The 22,706-nt window shown below is 35.3% G+C and overlaps 1 protein-coding gene across 4 annotated transcripts in view; it reads right to left on the bottom strand.

The window, feature by feature from the left end:
* LOC113062137 (CUB and sushi domain-containing protein 3-like) overlaps positions 1–22,706 on the bottom strand; it is a 365,289-nt gene that overhangs the window by 138,112 nt on the left and 204,471 nt on the right. For all 4 annotated transcript variants that reach the window (XM_026231758.1, XM_026231757.1, XM_026231756.1 and 1 more), the window contains 4 exons: positions 17,442–17,563; positions 9,361–9,464; positions 8,632–8,744; positions 804–986 (listed from right to left, as the gene is read on the bottom strand). In XM_026231758.1, coding sequence (XP_026087543.1) covers positions 804–986; positions 8,632–8,744; positions 9,361–9,464; positions 17,442–17,563 — 522 coding nt within the window. The remainder of the gene's footprint in view (positions 1–803; positions 987–8,631; positions 8,745–9,360; positions 9,465–17,441; positions 17,564–22,706) is intronic.

The raw sequence follows: 22,706 nt of genomic DNA on the forward strand, positions 1-22,706 counted from the left end.
ATGAAAAATTTGACACACACAAAAAAAAAAATGAAGTGTGTGATTTCTGTGCCTTTAGCATCACAGCTAATGACTGTTTTCAAACTTGTTTCCTAAACACTTTCCATAGCTGCCTCTGGTCAGCTAACATATGTGACCCTGGACCACAAAACCGGTCTTAAGTGTTAATTTTTCAAAATCAAGATTTAAAAATAATCTGAAATCTGAATAAATAAGATTTCCATTGATGGATGGATTAGGATTAGACAATATTTGGCCAAGATACAACTATTTGAAAATCGGGAATCTAAGGGTGCAAAAATTCTAAATACTGAGAAAATCGCATTTGAAGTTGACCAAATGAATTCTTAGCAATGCATATTACTAATCAAAAATTTGGTTTTGATATGCATTTTGATTTACAATATATCTACATAGAACATGATCTTTACTCAATATCCTAATGATTTTTGGCATAAAAGAAAAATCGATGATTATGACCCGTACAATGATTTTTTTGGCTATCGCTAAAAATATACCCCAGTGACTTAAGACTGGTTTTGTGGTCCAGGGTCACATATAGTCCCAACCCGCCCTTTTTTGCCACATTATTTTTTTTATAGCACCTTGAAAAGTATTTTAACAAAAATTTAATGATGGTGCTTCTTGAAATAGAAAAGATATGAGGGCATAAAAAAGCACTAATTTAAATGTAGCAAAATCTAACACAGTCAATTCTCATTATAGTACCAAACTAGGACAGAAAAAACATTTCTAAAGCAATTAATCAGTCTGAAATGTACAGTAACATTGACAGTACTCACAAATGCAAATGGGGATGTTGGCAGACCACTGGTTGTTGTTCTGACAGGATATTGTCTTCTCTCCAATAAGCTCAAATCCAAATTGGCACTCAAAGCGTAGCACATCACCATTAGAGAATCCATCTCCTTCTCTCATCCCATACAGAGGGGTGCCTGGGTCCCCACAGCTCTCCTTGTCAATTTCTACAGAGAAAAAAATATAAATAATAGTGATTGCTAAACATCACATTTCCTACTTCAACTGCTGCAGTTTAAGAAGAAAAAAATAATTATATACAGTATGTATGTATAGTTTTTTATATATGGAGTTTTTTCTCCAATCAGTCAACAATAAACTGAAAAGTAAACTACAATAACACTACAAAAACAACAATAATTCTAAATAAAAAACGTCAACAATCACTGCTATTTTTGACTGCTATTTTGTTTACCCGGAAAAAAAAAATGCAGCTTGTTGCTCAAGGAAGTCTTAGTGGTTGAGGTAATTAAGAGAGATTAACTGTCACTTCCTCTCCATGTTAAAGTGCAAGATAAATCTACAGACTTATAGCAAATGACTGAATTGTAGCTTCGAAAATGGCACTGAATCGCACTGCAACAATCCAATGATGGACTGATTTCATCAGATATTCTGAACCTCGCAGCACTTAAGGGGAAGTTGACCAGAACAGAATGCCACCAAAACTCTCTGTTCAGCCTAGATAAGCTTCAGCACCTGGACCCTTCGATGGTAGGGTCGGCCATCCAGGACATTCCCACCATGAGTACAAAAACCAAGTCTGGGGGTCACTTTACCTAGATAACACCTTCCACCTGCATAGAATTGACTCAGTGGGCGGCAGGCTGCTGGAATGGGCAATACATCTTCCCAGCCACTTTGCACGTCCATTCACAATTGAACTATGAACTCTGTTCCAAATGAGGATGCTTGAGGATTTGCCAAAGGATGGACGGTAAAAGAGAGAGAGAGAAAAAGAAACTCCACTAAATTGCATTTAAAAAACCAAATCAAAGTTTGAACATGTAGGAAGGGGATTTCTCCTGAGGTATAATGGAGGTCTTTGGCCAATGCTTGATGTATGGCATTAATTTCCGACATGACAGTCTCTTTATGACTACCACAATGCTTTACTCCATTGGTCAATTGTGAGGGGTGGCTAGGGGAAGGTTAGGCCATATTTACTGCTTTGTATTTATGATGAGGCACAAAATAGAGTACAAATTGTCTGTAGGAGCTGATGGTGTGTGAATAATCATGGACAGCGCTATACTCCAATGTAAGGTCAGCATGTCAGATGCACACTACTACGCTTCTCTCACGACACTTAATGTGATGGGGTTCTGTGCGCTTGTAATCCTGAGGACCTCTCTGTGAAGATCAGTTGTGTTAACAAGTTATCCAATCAAATCCAAAAGGTCGATTCTGTATATGTAAGCACAGACAGCCCACACAGGGTAAGTTTGGGACCTGTGTTTTTCTTCCTGAAACAGCCAGGGAATTACTAAGTATCAGTGAACTTTGGCATGTAATACATCAAAAAGCATTCCAAGCATTTACCATATAGCAGGACTCATTAAGCCTGCCTTCACATAAAAGCCTATAAATAAATTTAATCTCAAAACCATTTCTTATTCATTGGAAAATGGCAAGTAATTTATCTCTCCCTTTGTGTATCCCATGGATATTGTTTCATTTCAATAATGCTGACTTTATCTCTCTCAAGAAAGTCCTCATTATCACAAAGCCGAGTTTAATGTGGAGTTGAGACACAAAACAAGGCACTTCTAAAACACAAGTAACATGAGTCAAGTACACACAGGCAAACTCCCAGGCGGATCTCTGTTTTATTTCTTTGAAGCATTCAATTAAATAAGGTTTTTAAACCATGTTGAAGATATTGAAGTGTTCTGGCTATACAGAATACAAACAAAAAAAATTTTTAAAAGAAGGGATGTTAAATAAGGTTTTTAAACCATGTTGACGATATTGAAGCACTCTGGCTATACAGAATAGAAAGAAAATTATCTTAAAAAAAAGAGATGTTAATGTGCGTGGCCAAATGCTGGTGCGTTGAAACTGTGTGTGCCAAATCAATAACAAAATGCACTAAAAAAACTTCAGTAATTTATAAGCGCCATTGCTTAAAGGGTAAGTTTACCCAATAATCAAAATGATATAATTAATAACTCACCCTCATGTCATTCCAAACCCGTGAGACCTCCGTTTATCTTCGGAACACAGTTTAAGATATTTTAGATTTAGTCTGAGAGCTCTCAGTCCCTCCATTTTTTTTTAAGGAATCGAAAATACATTTTGGTCAAAAAAATAGCAACAACTACGACTTTATTCTACATTGTCTTCTCTTCAGGGTCTGTTGTGAGTGAGTTCAAAACACAACTGTGTAGTGATATCCAGTGAACGAAGCATTCAATGTTAACCGGATCTTCTTGAACCTGTTCACCAAATCGAACTGAATCCTTTAAAACTGTTCACGTCTCCAATAAGCATTAATCCAAAATGACTTAAGCTGTTAACTTTTTTAATGTGGCTGACACTCCCTGTGTTCAAACAAACCAATATCATGGAGTAATTCATGTACTTAACAGTACACTGACTGAACTGCTGTGAAGAGAGAACTGAAGTTGAACACAGAGTCAGGGCCGTTTGAAGGAATTTGGGGGCCCCAAGCAAAATGGACATAGAGCCCCCCCCCCCACCAAAAACCTACAGGAACCACAGCATAGCCATACAGTTTAAGTTCACCCGCACTTTATATAAATTTAAAAAAAGTTTACAGTGCAAATACTGCTTGAAAAAATAGTTTGGTGGGAATTCAATAGTGATTTGCACAGTTTTTTTTCTTCTTCTAATAATATGACAGCACATACTTAGTTTAAACTCTGGGCTGTGCAGGATATCAGCTATAATTATAGAGCTTGTGGTACCTTGTGCTTTATAGAGGAAAACTCAGCACTGAGAAGTGATGCATCTGTTGATGTTGAGGATGAAGTTGATGGAGTAGCTGGGAAATAATTGAAACAAAAATCTGAAATTACCTGTGAAGTACGTTTTACCATTTCACTGTTAGCATATTGAAAGAGGTCGCTATTACCAGCTCAGGGGTGCGTTAAATGAACAACTAAGTTTCCTTTTTTAGATTTTTTTTTTGTTTAAATGCATAGAATGCAATGCATACATAAAAAAAAACGTTTAATCATTAATAATTGTTTCTCTGTCTGTACTACTTGTACTTTGAACAATGACAATAAAGTTGACAGATGAATTAAGTGCATTTAAGTGCCATTCAGGTGGGTTTTTAAATAAAGCATTTTCTGAGATGCACATTAAACACCAAACATTAATTTATCTTTTAATTATTGAAAATTAAGCAAATTAAAGTTTTTGTTAAGAGCAGTTCTGTAGATGTTGTTCATGCGTTCACATTCTTATTTAGTGAGACATCAGACACGAGACTGAAATCACCGCGAGCGTCACGCGCGCTTCAGTGCGTCTTCAAGGAAGACTCCTTTCATTAACAGAGACATGCAGAACATGCAGGATTCATATTTAAACAGACTGTTCCTGCTTAATATTTACAGATATTAGTCCGTATCGTGGTTTGATGTAAGCACAATGACCTATTTTTAATTCATTCATTCAAAATTTGGCAAATTACGTGTCATTCTGCGTTAAACTGTAAATTCCGCTTTTATGACTGGATTCCGCGATTCTTGCAATCGAAACACGCCACGACGTTCTCTTTATGTTTGCCTGAGCCCTCAAATCAAAACACTGCTGACTCCTTGCAGTCTGCGATTTCTGATCTGCGTTTTCTTTATCCCGTTAAAAAAAAAAAAACATATTACAGTTACCATATTCCTTCCGTTCTAAAAAAAAAAAAGCTTGACTTGGTTGGCCTGCTGCTGTCAGCGACAACTGAGAGGGGCCCCCTTGAGGGGGATCCCGATAACAGTGTCATTACATGTTATTGCATTGACGATCAAAGGGGCGCTCACACAGTGTCGTTGCATTTTATTCTTAACCAGTCGTTGTCTTGGGGCCCCAGGTCAGCTCGGGGCCCCAAGCAATTGCTTGGTTTGCCTGTCTTGTTGCGACGGGCCTGCACAGAGTCGAGCCAGATAACGAATGAACGATTGAATCCTGCTCGAGTCAAGAACTGGTTGCATCAGTTATCGGATCACCAGTAGTTCTTTCGGACAGTTTGATTCAATAAACCGGTTGAAGAAAACAGTTCACCGGTTCTTTTGTGCTCAACCTAATGACTTAATTTGCGATGATTGCCCTTGATTCAAGCCTTCGGTTTACCTGGGCTCATAACATTAGCACAGAATCAGTTCAGAATCAATCACCAAAAGAATCACTTCAGTTCAGACGCTCTGTGTGTCGGTCTGCTTCACGCTGAATCACACATGCGCAGTATCATCAGCTCCTCGGTTCTTGAATCGGACGCGTCTGACAGAAACGGTTCTTGACTCGAGAACGAGTTATTATCTGGCTCGGCTCGGCGTTCATCTTCAGTTCTTTCTTCAAAGCAGTTCAGTCAGTGTACTGTTTGAGTACATGAATTATTCCGGGATATTGGTTTGTTTGAACACAGGGAGTGTCAGCCACATAAAAAAAGTTAACAGCTTAAGTCGTTTGCGGATTAATGCTTATTGGAGACGTGAACCATTATAAACAATTCATTTTGATTTGGTGAACTGGTTCAAAAAGATCCGGTTACATCGAATGATTCTTTCGCAAACTGGATATCACAAACTGCTGTGTTTTGAACTCTCTCAAACAGACACGGAAGAGAAGACAATGATGAATAAAGTTGTAGTTTTTGCTATTTTTGGACCAGAATGTATTTTTGATGCTTCAAAAAATTCTAACTGACCCTCTGATTTCTGATGGACTACTTTGAAGATGTTTTTCTGACCTTTCTGGACATGGACAGTATACCATGCACACAGTATCAATGGAGGGACTGAGAGCTTTCGGACTAAATCTAAAATATCTTAAACTGTGTTCTGAAGATGAAGGTTTTACGAGTTTGGAATGACATGAGGATGAGTTATTAATGACAATTTTGATTAGTGAGTGAACTAACACTTTAAGAAAGACTGGATTGTTCCTCTCTGAACCATTCAACCAAAAGTTGACAAAAATGACATTTTTAAACTCTTGTAAGTAATCAAGCATTCAGTCTCAATCATATTCACCATTAGTTTCTCTCCATAACTGATGTGTATCTTCAATGTTATTACAAAGTCAAACTTGCAGTTTTAAGTTAGCAGCAGAGATTCAAGGCTACATACATCAAATGGAGGATTACTAAACAGAGCATATGGCCATACATATAAAACTAGCACACACACCTACACAAAGTTATACTCTAAGACATACTCTTTGAAGATGTTATAGACTCCAAAATAAAGCTCCACAGTATAGAGATGCATTGAAGAATAATACATAAAAATGTGCTCAAGGTTCAAGCCTTAATATCTTGAGTGATGTTCGTCTATATATATATATATATATATATATATATATATATATATATATATATATATATATATATATATATATATATATATATATATATATATATATATATGCCTAAACGCATATAAATAACAATCACCAGAGTTAAGAATAATAGACTGATTTGCATGGTAATGAATACAAATCATGGTAACGCTTCAGCAGCGCCTGTCTACAATTTGAACCTTTGGGATCAAGTAAATGTGTTATGTCATTAAGTTTGTCACAAAAAAATAAGAACAGTGTACCCTCAGAGGTAAAATATAAGGGTATAAATGTATCAATGTTAAATGACAAATGTAGTTGTATTAATAAGTGAAATGTAATCATTAAACTTCAGTCACCATAAACCCAATTAATGAGCCATGTAAATAATGCATTTATCACAGACGTCACCATAATGGAGTGCATTTGTATTGTATTGTTTTGTATACACTCTTAGATGGGATAAACTATATCTCTTCTGTGCTCTAGGGCAGTGCTTCTCAAATAGTGAGTCATGACCCAAAATGCGCCATAGGTCTGTCGGTTTTTTATTCTGCCAATATATTATTTCATAAATGAAGTTTTTTTGTGCAAGATAAATTGGTGGTTAACACTTGGTGTTACACTTTCAAATCTATTTCAAACTCAAATTAAAGAAAATTAAAGGACCAAACAAGGACAAAATGACACAAATCGTAACCTGACAGTTAAAATGAACTACTGGGGAACAAGACACTGAAAACATTAATATTTCTTCCATTCAATGAATGAGTGCTGTGAACTATTAATATGCTCATTTTGTGGCTGATATGATTGATCCCTCAAAGGGCTCTTGATTTATGTTATATATCACATATAATACTCACATCATATATTATATGTGTCTTCATTGTATTCACAATCTACAGAATCTGACATACAAAATCTAATTTAATCTTACTCAATGTTAAACCCATGATATTCTTTCAGTTAGAACAATTCCATATTATTAGATTAATTCTAATAATACTATTCTAGCATAGGGCAGTAGAATGGTGAATATATGAACAAATATTCTGAAATACAATATAAGAAATTATACATTTAAATAAATATAAAACACACACACACACACACACACACACACACACACACACACACACACACACACACACACACACACATTATGTATGTCCAAACTATAGATCTTTATTACCTCCTGTATGACCGTCACATATTTATGATTGACAGGACCAATTAGACCTACCTAGAAATATAAATTTAAGAAACAAAGCCACTGTGCTTGTCTGTGGCGTATACAAGAAAAATTATAATAGGCTTGAAAAAAAAAAAAAAAAAAAAAAAAGACAAATCTGATACAATCTGTAATGTTTTGCCAGTCTCTCCTAGGGATATCATACAGTAATCTGTTTTTTTTTTCTCTCTCTCTCTGGTCTTGCACTTAAGGGGATTCATTTGCTTTCTCAGACTCTTTCACTGTCTACCTCAGTCAGTCTCTCTCATTATACTGAATGGCACCTTGTTCATCACCCCGACACTAATTTATTACAAAACCTTGAGGGAGGAGAGATAATCAAAGATATGGGTTTTGTAGGGACTGCTGCTTCTATCAAGTGAATGTAGCTCATGTGTTCGGGATGAAAGTTAGTTGCCGTGCATTCAGCAGAGACCACTGAAGTGATTTGTGGGAACTGCTTTGCTTTTACGCACACTGACTACTAAGAATGTATGCCGAATACTCATGCAGGAAATAGTGGACATGTCCAGGTAAATAATGGCTGGTCTTTTGATGTCTAAACTCCTTTGCAGTGGATGTGAAAAACACTTTCTCACTCGATCAGAAAACAGTGATGAAGGTTGGACATTTGATTGAATCTGGGCTTATTGGTCTGCCCTGTTTTCCCTTTCTGTTTGTGTGCAGTTACAAATGAAGTTTATTTTTTATTTTTTTGCACTCTGCCACACTTCCTCTATTTAACCTTGACAATAGGGTTGCCAGAGACACAGAATTTGCCTGACAATTAAATATTTGTGGTACAAATAGTTTTTTTTTTTTTAATTAAGAACAGTTGTTTAATCTTAAATAAAATATACAGGTGCATCTCAATAAATTAGAAAAACAAACAAACCAGAACAAGTCTAATATTTATATAGTGTGGTTATCTCCAATAACCAAGACTGAGTAAACCACAACCCTGACATTTCATTTTCTTAGAACAACTCTGTTTGCTTTTTAGTTATTTTTTTAGACCATTCCCAAAGCGAACCATACATTGTTCAGATGCTTTCAGGTACCTTTGTAGTTGATCTTGAAGCCTATAGATCCCACGCTTTCATCAGACTGGAGGTGAAGCCACATCTGATGGGTCATGCTAACGATGAGGTCTGGAACAAAGCTGCCTGTCAGACTGATGAGAAGAGAGAGATTAGACACACAGAAACAAAGCAGAAGCACATCATACTGAATGCAAACTGGCAGACAGCCTGGTCATTTCTAATTGCCATTTTTTGCATATTTTAAAATAATAACAAAGTTGTAGAAACTAAGAATTAGTTTAATTATAATTTATTATAATGCATCATATATTTCCAATGCTTTAACAGTAATTTCTTTCATAAATAAATCATTCCTAGGCACACTTTTTTATTTGTCTACAAAATGTCTTTAAAGGTCAAAGAGCAAATCACAGATGCCAAATATTTGACTGGTATTGTACTTATAAAACATTAATACAAGTTAATAACTAACTTTGTGACATGAGACAAACATATATTTGTAATCCAATGATAACAAAGGAGGAGAACAAACATTTGAATTGTTTCTGAAGACACAACATGGATATTTACACTAGTAGGATATTCAAAATTCATTTCTGTTGCTGGAATATCATTCTTATCAAACAAACACTGCTCAGAGCAATGAAACTGGTTGAGAGGAATAAAGTTTCAGGAAAAGCACAGAATGTCCTACTTGTGTAAATTATGTATCATCTTACCGTCCCAGACTGTGGATAAGAAACTCACACTTGCAAAATGGTTTTGGGATCTCCGACTTCCCCTCCATCACCGATGTTTAGTGTGTCATAGCCCAGTTCTAGGTCAAACTCCTCAAAGTTAATCTGAATCACCTGTCGGCAGAAATGAGGCATAATGCTTAGTCGTGTGTCGAATGAACAGAATTAAACTTTATGGATCTTGCATAATTGAATCCTGTCAGCTGACTGAAACAGAGAGATAGAGAGAGAAGATGGCCAAATCTCTCTCTACTGAATTTTGGAGATAATAAAGAAACTCAACGTTTCCAGAAAACTTTTGTCAAAATTGTACTCCGGTTTGCTTTGAGCATTCATGCATGATGAATTTGCCTCTACTAAACAAACAAATTAAAATGAGATTTTTTTGTTTGTTTGTTTGATTGTATGACATATTGTACCAAACCGATCTCATGGCAATTCGTACATTTTTCACAAGGTAGCTTATTAAGAATTCGTACGACCACACTCGTGCAAATTCATAAGATTGTTGCCAAATCGTACGTATTTTACGAGTTGCACAATTCGTATGAATTTGTACGAATGACCTACACCTAAACCCGCCCCTAAACCTAACCGTCACTGGGGTTTAGACAAATCGTATAAAATCGTACGAGTGAGGTCGTACAAATTCGTACGCATAAGCCACCTCGTAAAATACGTACGAATTGGCCGTGAGATAGCGTTGAACGTACCGGTTTTATAGTGCTCAACAGAAGAATGTAATCATAACCCAACCAATTTTATTAGCAATTATAGTTTAAATGGGACGGGTGAAATGGGAGAAAAAAAATCAATATGCAAAAGTCAGACTAATTATACCTATTACACGCATCACAATGAATTGATTCATTAAGATGTAATTATTTCAAGATTACAGCATCTCTTGAATAATTGGGAGTTCGGAAAGAAGGACCAAGGCTTTAGAAACAGGGATTAGAGGTGTGGAAGAGCCACAGGGATACGGAGAGGCCTGAACTTTCTATATCGATTGACTCATTGAGAGATACTGGGTGGAATTAGTTGCCATGGCGATGGGCTCTTCACCATAGCCAGGGTTTAGCAGGTATGGATGTATGAGAGCTACTTAGGACTGATGATTGATGCTCAGACAGCATCCCGTCACTGATAATGAAGTTGTTTTTTCCCATGTAACTGAATACAAAATACTCCAGAGTCCCCGTCTCAATAAAGGTCACCAAATAACAAATGCAGCACAGGACAAAATAGTTGGGAACGAGACTTGAGATAGCTGATCTAGGAGTAGTCTGTTCTCTGGATATTTAATATTAAGCATACCAGCATAGAAGAATCCATAAACCTGACCCCAGATCAGCTGTACAACTCTTGAAAACAGGAACTTGTATTTGATGACTTGCCCAGCCGGTCTGCCAGCGGTTGTCATGGTGATTGGAGTCCTAAGCTAATGCTTTTGTTAGAGAGTGAGTGAGGTGCTGAGGCCAGATTATTGAATTGTTGAGAAAAAGGTAATAGAGCAGAATTATGACTTTACAATGGAGCAGAGAGACCAGCGAAAATGCTCCAGTGCATTTATGGATGTACAGTACAGGCAGGTCTATTCCATCAAACATGAAAATGCGTCATTCTGACGGGGGATTGTTTAAAAAGCACATCCAGTTTTTTTTTTTTTTTTAAAGCTAATCACTTTTCAAAGGGCATTCAGAAAATAAATCTTATTTGACCTGATGCTAGTCAAACAAGTGTAAGATACAGAAGCCTGGACACACACATACACCAAACCAACACACCAATATATATACACACTATACACACTAAAAATGTGCATTAGAGGCAACTATTTATCTTAAATATTTCGTAAATTAATCCAGTCATGAAATTGTATAAAAACGAAATAAATACATTTCTTTTTTATTATAGTGCATGATACTATGTCTCTGTCTAAGAAAAACGGAATATGCCCCATTTTACATTTATGTATTTAACAGATGCTTTTATCCAAAGCTCCAAGCAAGCAATTCGGCAGTTTGCATCATTTCTGGGAATCAGACCCACAAGCCATTGTTAAATTTGAGCAAACAAAATAAATTACAATAAAAAAATGTAAATTAAAATAAACTTTTTCAAATAAATGCTGTTATTTTTTTTATATTTATACTGATTATATTTCACAATATTATTATTATTATTATTTTACTGTACTTTTGATGTAATAAGCTTTGGTGAAATCTTACTGACCACAAACGTTTGAACATTGTGCATATGTCCAATGGGAAAAAAGTATATTATATTGTTGGCTCAAAACATTCACGTCTAATCACAAGGAATGCCAATGCAACTCCTCCAAATGCACAAACGTGTAACAGTTTACACGCAAGGGGAGCTGATGCCTCATCAAGGTGCGAACAGAAAACACACTTCCAGGATGTCAAGCTCCCATAGGGCTGTTCGTGGTGTCATTTCACCCGATTAAGTTCACAGAGATGGGATCACTGGTTTCTCTAAGCCAGACTACTTCAACTGTCACACAATCCTGCTGGGATTTACTGCTAGCGTGGACTCATGGCTGTAGTATCACCCAAGCATTACACAGATGCAGTTTAAAAACAAGAATGAAAGCAAAAGCCATCATTTGACCACTAGTAAGAAAATGACACGGTTGCTGCAAAGATTGTCCAGGTCAACACAAGAAAGAACTTTCAAGGAGCAAGTGATTAAAATATATAAATGCTGTGAATTCAAATAAATATATAATGTCAAAATTATATAATTCATAGTAATGTTAATATTATATTAATAATGATCAATTTTTATTACCCTTATTTTATAAAATAATTAATTTAGTCATCAGAACCAGAACTAACAGCACATCAGATCAGCTTTTAACTTAATTTCAACTTGTTCCTGTCATACGTCCACAATATGTGTATTGCTATTATTACCACATATGTATTTTAATGATCATACTTCAATCATATTGTGGTTGCTGCCGTTTATTAAATGCAACAAACCACTCTAGGCTGTGTCAGAGTGACTTTACATCTACATTTGTGTCATGGTTAAAAACACCCCTAAAATGAAATAAAACCACTTGAAATCACTGTCATCTGTCATGGCTTTTAACTTTAGTTCAGTGCTGTGTTCTGTTTATTTTTTCCCGTCCTAGAAGCTTTATATAAAGAATTTTTATTACCATCACATTCACTTTCTTCTGTTCAACAAATTTTCAATAATGTCACTCAAATAAGACTGTATTAGTAGTTTCACCTGGAGCAGTATTTCAGTGCTATCATGTCAGCCCTCCAGCAGACGGCGAGCTGTCAAGTCAGGACCATGTCAAACGATAGCGCTGATGAACAAAACGTGATTCAGTTTGCTCTAACAAAAGAAATTCAGCATGAAAATGTGGATCAAAATCATAAACCATGAACTGAGCAAAAACTAAACTGACTTCTTTCTTCCGTTAGACTGTATTAAAGCAACAAATTCAACATTGCCTGAAACTTTTGAAATTTGATGAAAATAATGATTGGAATATTACATGATCACAAGCAGAGACAACAGGGGCCTTTAAAATGTTTAGTTTCTCTTCAAAATATCAAATGGGTCTGTTTTTGTTCTGGCTCCCAAAAGGACAGGAGCACGCTATGAAGAATGATACATTTTCCTTTCATCGCTGATAGTGAAAAGCTATAAGTAACCATAGAAATGTTTTTTAAAACCCCTGATGCAAGCGTGATGTGAGGAAAGAATACATCCTGAAAAATGTTCTTCTGGGTTTTACATTATATACACATAGATAAAAGGAATGATTGAAAAGATTATAAACAACTATGTACCTTCCTGAACTACAACACACTGCCTATTCATCTTTTTTTTAAATGATCATTATTTATTTTTTTACTTCAGCTTTCTTTTTTTTTCTCTGTTTGATTCATTTTTATACATTACATTAGCTGTTTCTATTCTAATATACTTTTTCATAAAATGAATGAATAAATTAAATATGTTAAAATAAATGTTGTGATATGACCTTTGATGCTCCCTCTGAGGTTAATACCCAATCTGGGCATCATTCTCCAACAAGACCAATGGGACGACAGCATTTTAGTTTCTGCTTGATAAATCAGGTCATGCCCCATTCAGAACTCTGAAAAACAACCACCTACAAATGCACAGAGTGACGTTTAATGCCGACTTCACTGGCCACAACTCAACAGCTGTAAATATGAACAAGGATGGACACAATTTGTGTCTTATTCATGAAACATGAGCCAATTACTGTGTAAATTGCTCAATAAACAAATTATTTTTAATTTGTCCCATTGAATTCAATGCATTTATGAACAAATTCCTCAGAAATTTGCTTTATTTTCAAATATGGTCCAGTGTGTATATTATGCAACAGTTTTGATTCTATATGCATGGTGAGCACCGATTTAAGCAGAGTTAACAAATCCCTTGTTAAACCAATGATCCATTTATTATTTTCGATAACTCCATTTTAACAACCCATTGTGATTCTCACAATCCATTGGCAAAGGACTCTAAATTGAATTAATCCCGGCGCAATCCAAGCCACTCTCACCAAGGTTAAAGCACAGAGTGCAATATAAATAAATCGCCACCCTAAAATTGTCTGCCAAAAATAAATGAACAATACTATTACCAGGCTTTAAGAGACAATTACAATTGCTCACTTGAAAAAGGGTGGTCTGTTGGTTGACCGAGCTCTGTTTAAATCTCTGAAACACACTTTTTTTTGCTCCAAATGCATTTCTCTTTGATAGATAAATGGCTTTTGCCACATGTCTTTTCTGTAAATTAGTGAAACCTACCAAATAATTGTACTTTCAGAAAATGTTTTACAATTAGTACAAGGCTATAATTGCAACAAATGGCAATGAACAGGTAAAATGGGGACAGTGAATTAGACGTGGTACCATAATGTCTGAATATGGGATTATTATTATTATTATTATTATTTATTTTATTTTTTAAAGGGTACATAACATACACAGTTTTACCTAATCTCATCTTAATCTTGAGTACCTATAAAGTAGTACTGCATCCTTCATATTGACGCAGATTATGATGCACATTTCCACATATTTAAAAGTATTTATTTGAACTTAAAATAAGTTAAATGTACTGATGAGTAAAATTCATGCTTATTTATTGAGATCACACCAATTTTATTTGACATATTCTGTGAATGTTCCCTGAACATAATTCATTCTTGTTGATCCAACCAGTGTTGTTGATCAGGCTGATTCCTTTTATTTTGAAAATGTAAAAGGTTCATAATTTTTTATTTTTTTTTTGTTACCATTATAACAGCCCTTAATTTCAATCAATTTAAAGTCTATCCTTATACAAATCATGCTGGGAACTAGAAATCGACTGCCCATTTTCAATCAATGCAACATAAATTATTAATGTAGGCCCAACTTAACTTCAGTGGTTTAAGGTAACATTTTACAATTGTATTTTAATTGAATATAATACAAATGAGTGCAAATGAAAGACTTATGTTGTTTTAGCTTATTTTAAGTAAAGAGAAAACAACTAAAATATTTTTTTTTATGTGTCAACACATTAAAATGTGTGTCTAAACAGGAACAGACCTTAAAAAATTTACCCTGAGAAATATTCACTGGAATAAAGAGAAAAAAAGTTAAATGTGACTTGCTACAAAAATATTTATTAATTTATAAATTATTGTAAATCAAAAAACCTGATTCTTGAGCAAATGTAAAAAAGAGTGGAGAGATGGGGAATAAGAAAGTTACTGTACTTGGGTAAGTGTCTACAAACTCTTTGATTTATTGAAAACAACACGCCAAAGGCAAGGCTGCAGGAAAACAACACAAGTGTCTCTATTCATGCTGGCAGAGTTCCAGACCTCTCAAAATGGTCAAATGCGAACTGAAAAAGTAGGAACAGAAAAAAAATCTATCTTTGGCCAACAAGGCTTTCATACTATGCTCCATCCATCATACGATGGGAAAATGTCCAGACGATTTCATCACGGCCTTTTGAACATTAAATGGTCTGAATAAGTTAAACACAGCTTTCCAGCTAAAACCTTGGGTTTGAAAGTACCTGCTAAAGTTCCTTTGTTCAGTTTGGTTGTCCGATATTGTTTATGTTACTGCTGTTGTGAGCCTGTCATCATCTTCTTGGAGTACTATTAAATATAAGTGAAATTATCTTCTTCTTTGTGTGCAAAGTGAATCAAACACTTGAGAGAATGACTCTTATGATCTGGTTCATTTCTAGTAAAGTGTGATTCTGAAGTTAATGATTCTTATGAACTGGTCTGTAACACTTTAGTTTAAGGACCAATTCTCACTGTAAATGAGTTTCTTATTAACATGCATACATAACTATCATATTGGCTGTTTGTTAATTCATTTAAAGCACATATTCTGTATGGCTATATTCTACATCCCTAATCCTACACAATAAGCTAATCTAAACTTAACAACTACCTTATATAACTATTTATATAGCATTAATATAGGAGATATATATATATATATATATATATATATGTAATATTTCTCCTCGATGCTCCTCAATGTAGCTGTTGTGGGGGTGCAACTCTCAAAATTTTGGAATTAAACTGAAGTGTTGCTATAAAATTCACAAGTGCAATGAAACAGACACTGTTCACCTTTACACACACATAACTAACAAAGCCCATCATGTAGTTCCCTATAAAACTGCAAGGACTTTGTGAGGAAGAAGGGACTGATTGGGAGCTGTTTGTAAGGGGCGAGGCCACAATAACAAGCAAAAGGACAAGGGAGGAGGCCAGGAGCAATCACACAGAAGGCCCGGAGAGACAGGGCAGTCAAAGGAGCAGACACCCATGCACTCTTTCTCTCTCTGATACAGCGACAGCATCACCACAGGCCCTGTACTAGAAGCTGAGCAGAGTCACACCAGAATACTAATGCCAACTTGTGGACCACAGTGTTACGACAGAGACTCAACTAGGTGTGGTACAGTGGTAGGAGAACCACTGAACCACTTTGTTCACAAGAAACAATACAAAACATGTAGGCTAAGCCGCCACTTTTTAAGTATGTAACAACTTTGAAACAAATGCCTGTAATGGAAATCTTTCATTGCATTTTTGGTTAATGATGTCCAATTTGGCAAATTCCTTACATCTTGTTAAAATCAATTGCAAATTTAGCTGATTATCATTTCTGAAGTCAAGTGATCTAAAAAAATGCTCGGCTTCAGAAATAAAACCTGAGCTGCCAGTAGTTACTGTAGCAGAATTAAATCAACGAATCTGTTAGTCCAGCGAACATGTAGCATCATTTTTACATACACTGTAAGAAAGGATATTTTCGTGGCCAGAGAAAATACTTTCATACAGTATTAATGCATTAGAGCATGTAGCAAAATCGGAATCATAAAGGAACATTGATTTGTAAGGCAGAATCAGAAACTCATGTCATTTGGGCACAAGAGTTTTATTAACTAAACACTAACTCAAACTAGTCTAACAAACGAACAAAGAAACATACAATTACTCATACAGGGAAAGGAAAAATGAGATTTAATAGATGATACAGAGAATGAAGCTATGGAATAGTCAGTTAACCACCTGAATAAAACCATCAGCGCTGTTTATAACGGGGTCTACAGCTTATATTAAACCTCTGTTTCGTTTAGTTAAATATATGATACTTGCATTTCGGGAGAAGGGTCCATAGACTGTTTGGTTAGATGAGGCTGTGTTAGATATTATTTGTTATATTTAAGTTTAAGTTTAGTTGTGTGTCTGATTTGTCCAAATGCTACAATAATAATGATAATGATAAAACAGAAGCAGAACTGCTGCTTATCGGATATATTCCAGTATCTTGGATAACTGTATATGGAATAGTTTTTTTTTTTTAAATCCCTTGACTTGACCAAGAATAAACAGAGTAAGAGGAGAGTGCAACAGATGTAACATATATTGTAACATAGATGTAACTTACTTATGTAACCTTTCTTCTTGTAACACCTAAATGTCATAGAATATAAAAGGTATTACAGCATTAGCAAAGACACATTTTTTGCTCTTACCTTGTTTAGGTTGCTGGCTGTGATGATCCACACACACTGGGAGTTGCTCTCATACTGAATGGGGAAATTTGGTGAGGTGAAAGTCCCTGATGGACCTTGAAGATTGGATCCACAGGTTTTCACTGTACAGAGGAAGAGAGAGATAAAAAAAGATGAAGAAGTCAGAAGTTCCTTTTCTCTTCAAAAAAACATGTCAAAGCCTCAGCTAATTGGTTTCAGCTGTGGTCAGTGGCCACTTAATGTTTTCTACTATTGATTTGATAATTAGGGGAAAAAAATTCTGCGACCCTACCATCTCGAGGGATTGAGTTTCACTGTTTTCGTGGGATTTGCATGGCTCATATTGGAATATAAGCCACAAGCCTCCACAAGTCATCCATGACCGTCTTAATTTGTCAATGATTAGCAATCCAATCAAACCCTCAGATGACTAACTTCACGCGGGCTAAATGAGTTAATTCGAAGCAGGCTTAGCCAAACACACTTGGGCCTGATTCATCATCTTAATATAGAAACGTCAGTTATAATTTGCTAAGTAGACACGCTCTGATGTTTCTCTCCCAAAGTCAGTGAGAGTGATCTCTTAACATTGACGTCTACGGGTTTATGCCTTCTCAAATCCAGCCTCTTGTATTTTTGCTGCATTTATTCTGGTTGGTGTCAAAGTGACAGGGCTTTGATAAAAAAAAGACAAGGAGGCATTATCGCCAATGGCAGCAGGTTTCACTATCAGCTCCTGACATCTTGATTGCTTTTGAAAATGAATAACTCATTATCTCATGCAAGCGCAGGGGAACCGTGAGGCTCCTTCAGGCCCCAAATCATTCTTTTTCCTCTGAAAGTCATTCTTTCGTCAAGGGGCTCCTAATTAGAGAAGTATCCTGTGACAAGCCCTCTCCAGTCTGGCATCTGTAATAAACTTTAGCTTGAAATGATGAGATGTTTGCGTGAATCACCTACAAACAGTCATGTGAGGAATATCAATAAACCTATGTGTAGCCAGTCGGAGCTGAGGGCCAAGTGTATGTGTGTGTGTGTGTGTGTGTTTATTAATAATAACATATTATGAAGCTTGGCAAATTATTAAATATTACCTCATCTTACATATGCATATTGTGACTCTATGCATTAAATGAACTGTAAAAAAAACAACAACAAAAAAACAACAACAACCACAACACAGTTTTCACTTTGGAAAACAAGTGGTACATCAAGTACCAGAAGTGTTCATCATACAAAATTGAGTCTCAATGGCTTCATGCTCTCTGCAGCCAATAATTCACTGAGCTAAAAACATTGTGGTTGGCACAAATCATATTCATCCCTGTTGAAAGCAATCTCTTGTTCAATGTTGTCTGAGTCACATTTTCTCATATTTTTGCACGGCTCAAAAAAAAAAGAAAATAAAAAAATGTATAAAAAATAATTCATGGTATTTTAAAACATTTTCCCAAGATTAAATAATTAGCTAATATTAGCATATAAAAAAATCAAAATAAATAAATAAATAAATACAAATCATACTATATATATATATATATATATATATATATATATATATATATATATATATATAGTATTTGAAAACTTAGGCTATCAAAGGCATTTGATAATTGTGCCAATGATTAAAATCTCCTGATTTCCAACCAGTGTTTAGAACAGTGATACAGCAATAACATAATTTTTTATTTACATAACAAATATCTCACATATTATTTATGTATTTATGTTGCCATCCTTGGTGTACATAATTGAAGGTTGGTTCATTTTATTAATTGAATTTTGCATTGTATCTGTTAATTTATCTGTCCATGACCCCATCAGAACACATTTCTGGGTCAAACTTCACATAACAACAAATTTCTCAGTTTACTCACTATACAGTATACTTTTTAACAACCTCGAAAAAGAAAAGGGAATGCAAAAGGAGGATGTCAGGTGTCGGACCAAAAAATGGATGAAGTAAATTTATGATTAACTCAGCGTACCCCTGGGAAGTAAAAAAAATTACATAGATACAGGCAATTTACTGCATGATTTCATGTAGCATCTTTTCAATTAGTTTTTGCAGCCTGTAGCTTCAGGAACAAACAGGCACCCAAGTGACATGAAGGTAGTGATTTAGTCGAAAGCTTAAGGTTAGGGACCTGCTGAGAGATAGTCACACAAAATTCACACGAGTGTGAGAGAGACAAAGTTGGGGGTGTGGATTCGTGCAGAAACACAGTTCTCATCCATACTGAGTGGGTTCTGGAGTGGGTAACATTGCAGGGGGATTGGGGTTTTGTAAGCCTGCGCAGTAGGAGGTCATGTTCTCTGAGCGTGCAGACCTCCAACGAAGAAGGCAGCTGTCCAGATAGCTGCAGGCACTCCTTAACACAAATCTGACACAGCTAGCAAGTCACTTGCTTATCACAGGATGATTTCTACCCCAGGCTACAAGTTATTTGTGGTTAAACAAATGTAACAGCCTTCCATCTTCTTCTCGTACTGCACTTATTTATGAACAGCTTTTTGTTCAACATATAATTTCATGTTAATTGCACGTTTATTGTCAATGTGACAATAAATGGGCAAAATGTAACAAACCAAGCAAATGTGAAATTTTTTTTTTCTTTTTGTCATAAAAATCAAATAGTAAAATAATAAAATATAACATGTGGTAACACTTTAGAATAAGGTTCCATTAGTTAATGTTAGTTAATGTATTAATTAACATGAACAAACAATGAATAATTTATTACTGTATTTATTCATCTTCGTTAATGTTAGTTAATGAAAATACAGTTATTCATTGTTAGTTCATGGTAATTCACAGTGCATTAACTAATGTTAACAAGCACAACTTTTGATTTAAATAATGCATTAGTAAATGTTGAAATTAACATGAACTAAGACTTATAAATGCTGTAGAAGGATTGTTCTTGCTTAGTTCATGTTAACGAAAATAGTTAACTAACATTAAATAACGGAACCTTATTCTAAAGTGTTACCTAACATGTTTTATAATTCTTATATTTAGCTGTCTGCTAAATTAATACTTTCTTATCACTTAGGTGCCCGTTTGTTTTTTATGGCTTTAGACAGCACAAACCAACGTAGACGATGCTACTTGAAATCAGAATGCATAAATGATATAAGGGTAAAATGTTAATTATTAAGCAGCAAAACTGCTTTCAACATCAATAATAATTAGAAACATTTCTTGAGCACCAAATCAGGATACTAGAATGATTTCGGAAGGTCATGTGACACTGAAGACTGGAGTAATGACTGCTGAAAATTCAGCTTTGTTTTTACAGAAATAAATTACATTTGACATTTTTATATTAAACAGTCAGAATAGAAAAGTTTATATATAACATTTGAAAATCAATATTTTTAATCAAAATCATTTGATTAAAATGCTAGTCCACATTAGGATCAAACATTTTCAGTACCAATTTGGTTGACAAGATAAACACTGCTCTCTGACCTGTTTATTTGGTCTTGTTCTTTTTATTGGACAATAAATGACAGTACATGCTTCTGCTGTTAGTTTTACCTTCTGTATCTCTCTCTCCATCATGTTATCTCATCTCATAATGTTTCTTAGACACACGATACTAAGAGATACATCACTGATGTGGTGTACACAGGGTGTCTATAAACAAGTCACAAGTCCATCCCTGCTGTTATTCCTGTTGCTACGTCTCAGTGTTGTTGTACTGTTCTTACATACCTGCAACAACGACTTATGGACAAGCTGACAATTTAAGAGCTCAGGGAAGCGACCCAGCAAGCTACATCACTTCTCACAGTGACGTATATCTGTGCATGCTTGTGCCTTCCTTGACAGCTCAATTACGGCCTGCTAAATGAACGGCCTTGGCTTGGCTCTCTCGCCTGTAGCAAAGCAGCCAGAGAGAAATTATCTATAAAATTAAAGGACAGGATGAGCAAACAATTCATTACTTGGCCAACGATAGCCTGTAATTTTTTTATCCCACCTTCACAAAACAATAACGAGACCTCTTGCTTGTGTTAGACTGGTGTTCGTTGCGATCAAGGTAAATTTAAACAGAAAAAAAAAATAACAAACTAAACTAAGGATATAGACTGTTCATATATGAAAATTCACTCTACAAGCTTTATAGAGATATAAATTTAAGCAAAACCATATGAGCAGAATGCTGGCACAATTGTGCAATATTGTAACAGTTCAACACTGTAAACAAGAAGTCAACTTAGTATAGAAGTCAAATTTAGTAACATTTTTAAGTACTATTACATTTTAGACAGTATTTTTTTAGACAGTTTTTCTGTTTATTTGTGGCCCACCAACAAAAATTATCACTTTATACAATCCCTCTTCACTATTTATGAATGGCAGTAAAGTGAAACTGACTGCTGACACTGGTAGGTCACTTGACAATGATAGCATGATATAGTAAGTTCAGATTACATTAATATTACACACATTCATACTATACAGAACGTCTCGGGTTATGGATGTAACCATGGTTCCCTGAGAAGGAATGAGACGTTTGCGTCCTATAGTGGACACTATGGGGTACAGAGCAAGTTACATTGAAGGGGAACATTCTTATTAATGGTTGCAAAGTAATTACTTATTTAAGTATCTGCTGAAAGTCTATGCAATTTCTGACTTGTTTTGCTCCTGTTGATGAATGAATTGGTTGACTCAGTGATTCATTTAAAAAGAAAAGTCACTTTTTCACCTACTCTCTTAACAATGTAGCTGCAGAATAAATTCTACAACAAAAGGCTTTGTAAATAATCTTCCCTATTTGCCTCATTCCTCCACATATCCAATAGCTCAGGAAAATCTTGATGCTGTAACAGAAACTATTGACTCTCTCTTTTCTAGCACTTAAGACATGGCCGCTCCTTTATCCTTAAAGAAGATTAAGGAAAACAGTCCGACACCGTGGTATAATGAGTAAACTCTTGCCTTAAAGCAGCCCGGAAAATGGAGCGCAGCTGAAAGAAAACAATATTAAAGGTATTTTGCATTGCATTGGAGGAAATTACTTCTACATACAGAAAAATCTGAAAAAATCTAGATCTGCTTACTTTTGATCTCTTTTAACAAACACAACTCAAGCATTTATTCAATACAGTGTCTAAATTAAAAAAAAAAAAAATCATCAGCAGGCACAGACATTTCCCATCAGCTCAGCAGTAATGACTTTATGAACCTCTGCATTCAATAATCTAAAACACTGTCTTTGACATCAGTTAGGAACCTATGTGTGCTATTTG

Source organism: Carassius auratus, chromosome 44 (genome assembly GCF_003368295.1).
Source record: "Carassius auratus strain Wakin chromosome 44, ASM336829v1, whole genome shotgun sequence".
NCBI classification, from domain to species: Eukaryota; Metazoa; Chordata; class Actinopteri; order Cypriniformes; family Cyprinidae; genus Carassius; species Carassius auratus.